Below are 8,183 nucleotides of genomic sequence, written 5' to 3' on the forward strand. Positions count from 1 at the left end.
GATCTGCCACCAGAAAGCAGAAAACTACTGTAGTCAGCAGCAAATAATGATGTAGCACCACAGCATACACAATACAGCAGAACTGAGTTTCGATGGATCCCAATGACAAACTCAATGTCAGAATTATCCAGCATGTCAAGCAGTGGCACTAAGTGGGACAGTCTCATCTGGCTACCAAATCATTCAACAGGCCTATTTTAAGAGTTTTTTATTGCATCAGCCTCGTACGAAAGCAGCATTCAGAGTTCATGAAAACATTTGTCTGTGCCTAATAAACATTTCCAGGGAAATCACTCATGTTAACTATGTGAAGCATTCAGTCCAGACCTTTCCACGTAGTTACAAGCACACTCTGCTGTGTAGTATTCTGCCTAATTTATAATTAAAAAGCTACAGCATTCAAGTGACAGTTTAGGCACAGAAAATTCTCAGACTATGTTCTAAGAAGGACTCAAGAGAAAGTCGTTACTCTGATTTTTTCTTCAAAATTCTAGCTGATTTCACCCTTCAATACCTGATGTCTAAGATGTAACAGCTATTTTAGCTGTCTACACGAATTGAGGGTAGTGCTAGATGTAAGTGTTCTTTGTCTAAAGAGACAACTGCTTACAGTTTGTAGACTCTCAACACATGCACACTTTTGGAGTCCTTAGGAAGAGTAATTTCAGACAATCATCTGTGGGATGGCAGAGTAAAAAGGCACCCTCTTCTTCAAGAAACCCCCACTAAGCACAGAAAGGGGAGGCTTGAAATCGATTTTTCCCCAGTGGGCAAACACTCCCTAGTCATAACTCATCTCTTCCGGAACAAGCCACCACCACTACTGTTTATGTGAGAAGCCAGCAGCATGCTGACAATGACTCCTAGACCTGAAGGGTAAGTCCAAAAAACAGACAGGGACACAGTAAGAAGAGGTATTCTCAAAATTCCAAGTAGTCTTGGCAGAAAACAAGAATGAAATCCTTAACATTAGTCATACCATATGTAGCTTTGTAGGGAAGGGGGAACAATTTTTAAGTGTTTATAGCTTTCTATTGATTGCCATTATAATAATAAGACAACCTATAAACAAAATGGTACTCGAAAGCTATTGGTTCAGGTACAAACAGTTAAAACAAGATAATCACATTAACCTGTACCAGGTCTCTGGCTTCTCTAAGTTAGGTATTTCGTTAAATGTACACATTCCAGTACGTTCACTTATTTTTTATAATCTAGGCTTTCAGAAGCCCACTGGGGATTTGCTTTTGTCCCAGCAAGAGTCATCTACTAAACAAGCAATAACAATCTAATTGAGCAGATGTCATTTGTCTTACCTTATCTACATTTGCTCTAGTTTTGGCAGAGGTTTCTACATACTGCACACCCCACTCCTCTGCTTTACTTCTAGCCTCTTCTACAGGCACTTGTCTGCGCTCTTCCAAGTCAGATTTGTTTCCCACTACCAGTAAAGGGATTTTATCTTCTTCAGCCTTCACACGTAGGATCTGTTCCCTAATGCATCAGGTAATCCAAATAAAAATATCCATGTTAGTAGTAGCAACAAAAACCCCACTCTTATCAGCAGTGGATCAAGTGGTCTGCACATTACCAGTACTTACAACAGTACTCAACAGTACGTATCCCAGCAGTTGATCACACACTTTGAAAGTATTCCAAGTTAAACATACTAATGCTGTGGGCTTTACACCCATAGAAACCCCACACTTCTAGGAAGGCAGTTTAACCATTTAGTTTGTACGTTTCCTATCCAGGCTATAATAAAACGTATGGCAGAAGAGCAACTCACAACAGGAGCTCACACCTGAATTAGGAACAGAGTACAAGTGACACATTTGCAAAGTTTCACCTTGGCAATTAGTCACCATCTTCCATTTCCAGTCTAGATACCACCTCAATATAGGTCTTGGCAACACCAAGACTTTGCCAAGGCAGTAGGTTGGGAACAGCGTACGTAGGTGGCAGACACCATTCTTAATGCATACTAAACTTTACATAAAGGAGTTACTAAATTGTGCTGAACTGAAATGCTAATCACCTTCCTCTTCAAAAAGACTCCAAGAAAATACCTGAACCATCAGCATTAACCTAGCTATTCTTTGTCATTCTAAAAGGACCTTTCTGCATGTGGAAAAGAGACCATGATGTTGCAGGTCAGTCTCAATGTCTGTGCTATTATTGGAGTAAAATATGGGTTGAAACCAGACTGACACATGTTGCTGTCCATCTAGGACTCTGGAAGAGCTGTCTACAGTTATTTTTTGATTGGGTCATTTTGTTACGAACAACAGCCAAACTAGGGACAAGCATGGTGCTGCATCCCCTCAGTCCAACCTACTTCAGAGGCTTGCCCTTTCCACCCACAAAATAACTGAATGTATGTCGAGTACGAGAATCTAAACCAGCATTAACACTCAAGTGGACATTCTGCTGTTGCATTCAGCTGCACCTTCACACGTTCTCAAATTAGAGAGGCACTTAAAGCAATTACTGAATGCATAGCATCAGCAGGTGAGATAGGGTTTAAAGACAAGTCCATAGCTCATTCAGTATCCAACTTATTCATAGTTTAAGAACTGAAGATATTACAGAATCAATAATACCAATCTGTAGTTTAGCCTGTGATGCTGGTGACTCATACTAGACATGCCCTTCCTCCTTCCTAGGGAGGAGTTTTCCAAGGAGCTGGTTCTCACATGTCAGCCTAATTAAATACTCCATTTAACTAATTTCACTATTTGTTTACTTCTGACCCATTGAAAAGTAGGAGATTCTCCATCTCTAAGATTTTAGACGTTTCTTGCTCATTGCCCTTGTTTAGGGCTTACATAGCTTTTTCATTGTTTTGTTGTGCTGGAATCTTGAACCAACATACAGTTAACCTAGTTACAGAAGTCTGACAAAAAACCTGCAAACTGCCAAGATAAACACCCCTGCTCCTTTGCATCCAAAGCCTTAAGCCTTGGATTTAACCTTACACGTCACTTTAGCACACTAGCCAAAACATAGCCTGAGTATTTCCAAGTGTCACATTTTCTTCCTGCTTTTTGTAATGGTATTGAACTTTCTTCTATTCTATACTATGAAGAGTCCAAGTACTCAGTTTTTTTCGTCCTACAACAGTTCAGCTGTTTAACTCTTAAGCGCTTCAGTTAGAGCAAACTGAGCAGAATAGCTCTGCTTGTGTTCCCTACCGCTGCCAGCCTTCTAAAGTCTAGCAAAGGTGCAGAAGTGTTATGTGACAAAGGAATAACATTTTTATACCTCTTTAAAGTCTCCAGTCTCCTACTACTTTTGGAATAGTATAATACATTAAGAACCTGGATTAAAGTCCTAGAATGTGAGGAGAGTTTGCCATAGCTTCATGAATAACCTAGAAATAGGTGTCTACCTTGCATCAATATTTGCATTACCAATTAGTATCTGTTAACCTTGCATCACTGGAGCAAAGTGAACATAAGCCAGACTGATAAAGAGCTTTTATTCTGACAAACATAAGGAATACCTAACACTTACCTAACACTTTCCCTGTGTTTTGGCAAGTTTGATTTCAAGTTGTACAGCTGTCCTAGGGAATCTCTGGATTACCTTCAACACTGAGGCAACAGCTATTATCAAATAAGAGTTTAAACCATTGCCCTGAAAAATCCAGCTACATGAATTCTGAGACAAAAACAGATTAAACCCCTTGTTTTTATTTCACACTAAACAGCAGTTTCTGTGCTCAGTCTGGTTCTGAATTTTGTGTTAGAACTGCTAATCCCCAGAACAAAAATGGAAGCATTTACTACTACTGTGTGTCTTTCTAGGAATAGATCTGCCTACAACAGCAGTGCTTGGCTGCCAACCCTTGTTTGGCACCAGTCCATACCTGAGAATGGAGGCTAATCCTTCCTTTCCTTGGAGCACCTGCTTCTAGCAGGTACAGTGTCTGAAACCTGGCCAAAAGGCAGACTTAATTCCAGAAGTACGGCTCTAAGATAATTAAACTTCACATCCACAAAGACTGAAAATTGGCTTGAATGTGCATGTTTCAGGAGCCCAAGAATCTCTTACTTGTCTGAAGTTGTGCTTTGCGTAATGTACTCATAAATTCAAGGCATAAAGACAACTAGCGCCACAGGCTGGATATTGTGGTTTAACTTACCAGTTACTGAGAGCAAAATGGCTGGGTTGCCATGCTTATTAATCAACTGGCAATGGACAAAGGCTAAAGAGTTGCACATTTTAAGAAGAGTTGTCAGAGCAACTTGGGAACCAGATATTTCCCCTGCCTGGAAGAGAAACTACTTACCGAAACTCTGCTGTTGCTGTAAAGGATTCATGCTCTGTTATTGAGAAGACTAGAAGAAATCCTTCCCCACTGCGGAAATAGTTATCTCTGATAGCTGCATAATCCTCTTGTCCTGCTGTGTCCAGAATGTCTATCTGCACTTCTTCACCATCCAGAACTACTTTCTTCCTGTAGCTGTCAGCCTTGGTAGGTTCATAATCTTCCACAAACTGAAGATAAGGGATTAGAGTTTAGAATTACTGTCAAATGGTATTTGTCCATATCCATTCTCTTTCACTTCAGTGACATTTAAATTCCAGAAAACCTGTTCATAAGTCAGTCAACTACTAAGTTCCACCACTTTTTTTTTTTAGTTTTACTATAAAAACAAATTATTTAAGCACTCAATACATTGAAGAGCCAGTCTGCCTAGTCAAGATAAACTGTTTTGCTACATGAAACACTGTGCAGCAACTTCAGCACAATTTAAGGGACAAGATTATAAGCTACCAGCAACACAGTGGCATTATCTAGATTTCCCACTTCAAGAAAAATAATTGCAGTGTACTTTAGGTACAGATATCTAAAGCTCCAACAGGTGTAATGACAGCGTCCAGCTGCTTACCATGAAAACCTCCTCCATAATTACACAGGCACAGACTTCAGTCCATTCAATATTGATCAGAACCACAAAGCCACTACCAGTTCAACTTGTAGTTCTGAGCTGATAGCACACAGGCAACAAAGGTTCCTTACCTTTCCACTCCCTCTTAGCCTCAAAGCACATAATTATGTGCCAGGAGCTTGATTAAGCCAACTGCCCTTCACTAATGACTGTGCCACCTGTTCAGATATTCACATCACTACAGTATATGAGAACAGCCTATAGGTAAATACTAACTTCTTAGTTACAGGATCATGTATTCCTTCACATACTAGTCTGGATTGTCTGATCTAGCTTCCTATATACATACCAGTGTGGAAGAATTCATGCTATGAACACACCTACTTCATCATTCAGCTCAGAATGAGCTAGAATGCTTACTTCTGACTCAAACCTTAACTAGCCTTAAAGAAACTGCAAGAAAATTAAAGTTCAATGCCAACTGGTAACCGCCTCTGTGCACTCAGACAAGCACATTCGCATTCTGCCTATCTTTTGAAGACTGTTCTTTCACTAATAAGCTTATATTTTGTTACCCTTAGCCAAAGATGCTCCCAAAGGACACCCTTCCCAGATACCTACATTCTTCTCCCACCAGTCAGGTCATCAGGTCTCTTGTTACTTACATGTAGTTCCTCTGTCCCACTAAAAGAAGTTTCATAAGTTGTAAACATTGGTGCTTTAGAGAAGCTGAACCAAAGCTACTTACCTCATCATACATAAATTGAAGAGTGAGTGCAGATTTGCCCACACCTCCACTGCCAACCATAATTACTTTATGGAGGGCCAAAGAACTCTGGTTCTTGCTCTTGCTGGCAGCCATTGTCCTGCTTGCCACAGATGAAGTACCAGGCAACTAATCAGATCTGCAGACAGAAGAAACAGGAGTCACCATCCATGACACTGGTGACATCAAGGCAGCATGCAGGTAAAGCATCTCACTAAAAAAGTGCCAAAATTTTCTCAAAGCAGCTATTAGTTGAACAAGCTGTTCTTATTAATAAGCCTATCTTACACAACTGCTATTTAAAGCAGTCTCCAAAAGAAAAATATCTCACTTCCTCAAACAGCATGAAATTAAGTGGTTCTCATTGTTCTTTTTATAAGGATTTAACCTTTAAAAAATGTTTATTTAATGTTGATGAAGCTTCACTTTAAACAGGAAGCAGAGTTATACCTTAGATCTGCTTATAGGTAGAAAGGTGACTTTTGATCTCTCTACATAGGCTAAGCAAAAAACAGACATACACAGTGAATTCTGGCAGGAACAAGTTGCAAAAGCTTCCAGCTGAAAGTATTATAACATGGCATTAGCATTTATTTTATACTCTTCCATCCTTCGGACGCTACAAGTCTAATTTGCTTTTGGAAAAAAAAAATAAAAAAATCCTGCTTTACTGCAAGAAATTCTCAGTTCTTCTTCTGATAATGCAAAGCCATAAAAAAGTAAGCTTAAATAAAGTACTAGTTAACAAGCCTTTATCTGTGTATCATGGAAACCAAGAAATTAAGTACTAGACACCTCATAAAAATAATACTGATTTTTCTAAATTTATTTTTTAAGAGTAGCTGGACACAGTACTTTTGACGGAAACACAAGCATCAGCTCCCACACCCTGATTAACACAGATCAGCAACTCTATAAGCAGCACATTGGGAATAAATGCTAAAGTGACCGATATAAAAAGAGAAGTGTCACCAGTCAGGATTCCCACAGTGAAAAAAACATTCATGTGTACTCCAGACTCATGATGGCTATAAGGTAGATGCCAGGATAGTAACACTTGTGTCCTCACAGCAGGACAACTGTGAGCCTCAGCTGTTCATACCCTGACAGAGTGCTGTAAAGAGAGGAGCATGCCATCCAGGGAACACTGCCATGGAAAGTGGCTATACCAACCTTGATTTATAGCAGCACCCATTATTCCAGAAGCAACAGGTCTACCAGGAGTCTCAAATTTACCTGGATATGACTACACCAGAAAGACACTGGAACTGCCACATCATCAAGTTTTATTGGATAAAACTACAAGGCTTGCAGTAGAAGAGTATTATATTGGAAAAGCCTTCAGGATATCTAACTGCCCTAAACAAAAATAATTATGGACTAAGGGACTGTCAACCTGCAAACATACTACAGGATTATTTAGCCTGGAAATGACTTTTGGATGCTGTCCAGCCCAAACCTCTCCCTTAAAGTGGATTGTTTACAGCAAACTGCTTCACGTGCCCTGGACTCTGGGGTTGACATTTCCATGACCAGTCTGGGAAACCTGTGCTGGGATACACAGATTAAGATTTCTCCCCTTGTCATGACTTGATGTTCCTAGAAGCAACAAATCAAAGTTCTCATTGACTGCTTCATACAAGAATAAACATGCCAACATGAGGGCCAAGAAGTGCCCTGAGGATTGCATTTTCCAACATTTGAGCAGTAGTATTTTTCCACGCAGAGTATTTTACTCACAACTGTTTGCCATACACATTTAGTACAGTAATGCAAATTAATATTCTTTAAATGCTCATTCTGGGATAAACCCTGGTAAGTGAAGTCAGGTATTTTCCTCTGGTAATCTATACCACGTTACACACCAGCTCTCTCACCCAGGACACATCTTAGTACAGAAATGGGATGTGACAACTCCTACTTCTCCGATTCTCCCTGTACAGCAAATGTACATTCATGTTGGGAACAGTGAATTTAGCCATCATCCCAGATTCCAAACCAGAAGAGGACTATAAGCTTGAATTTTAGTTCTTAGTCACCAGAGAGGGAAGAGGGCAAAAGAACAAAGCAATCAGTGTGGAAAAACAGAGAACACAACTAGCATCTGAACTCCAGAAGTTGTTGCTGAAAGGCTTTCTTTGCTTAAGGTCCACATTTTCTAGAATTCAGTTTGCTCAGACATAGACACCCAAGGCACAAGAGCTACATATTGACTACAGAATTAGATAGTTGGGGGACTTTAAGAGTTCCAGCAATAACACAGCTTGCTCTTAGTAAGTTGTAGAGAAGTTTATTTTGTCCTAGTTCAAGAGCAGTCTGACTGTGATTGGAGTAGATAAGCTGCTTTCTGAAGAAACCAAGTGAGTCTTAACAACTGTTCAGTGCAATTGTGAGTGGTCTTAACCTTTGAGTATTCCTTTAACAAGCATTCTAAAGTTGTTGTAACTCCTGTGTTATCTAACATAAATCTTTCAAGTTAAATTTTTTTCTGGCAACACAAACTTAATCCTGCTGTCTAT

The 8,183-nt window shown here is 39.7% G+C and overlaps 1 protein-coding gene across 1 annotated transcript in view; it reads right to left on the bottom strand.

Annotated features, from left to right (window-relative positions):
- The window catches only part of RALB (v-ral simian leukemia viral oncogene homolog B), a 6,959-nt gene extending 1,148 nt beyond the window's left edge, over positions 1 to 5,811 (bottom strand). Inside the window, exons 1-3 of the mRNA XM_009996043.1 lie at positions 5,647 to 5,811; positions 4,295 to 4,503; positions 1,317 to 1,494 (exon numbers count right to left, since the gene is read on the bottom strand). Of these exons, the coding sequence (XP_009994345.1) occupies positions 1,317 to 1,494; positions 4,295 to 4,503; positions 5,647 to 5,760 (501 nt within the window). The 5' untranslated portion in view covers positions 5,761 to 5,811. The remainder of the gene's footprint in view (positions 1 to 1,316; positions 1,495 to 4,294; positions 4,504 to 5,646) is intronic.
- Positions 5,812 to 8,183: the final 2,372 nt, after the last annotated feature.

This window comes from Chaetura pelagica, unplaced genomic scaffold (genome assembly GCF_000747805.2).
Source record: "Chaetura pelagica isolate M959 unplaced genomic scaffold, ChaPel_1.0 scaffold3, whole genome shotgun sequence".
Lineage (NCBI taxonomy): Eukaryota > Metazoa > Chordata > Aves > Apodiformes > Apodidae > Chaetura > Chaetura pelagica.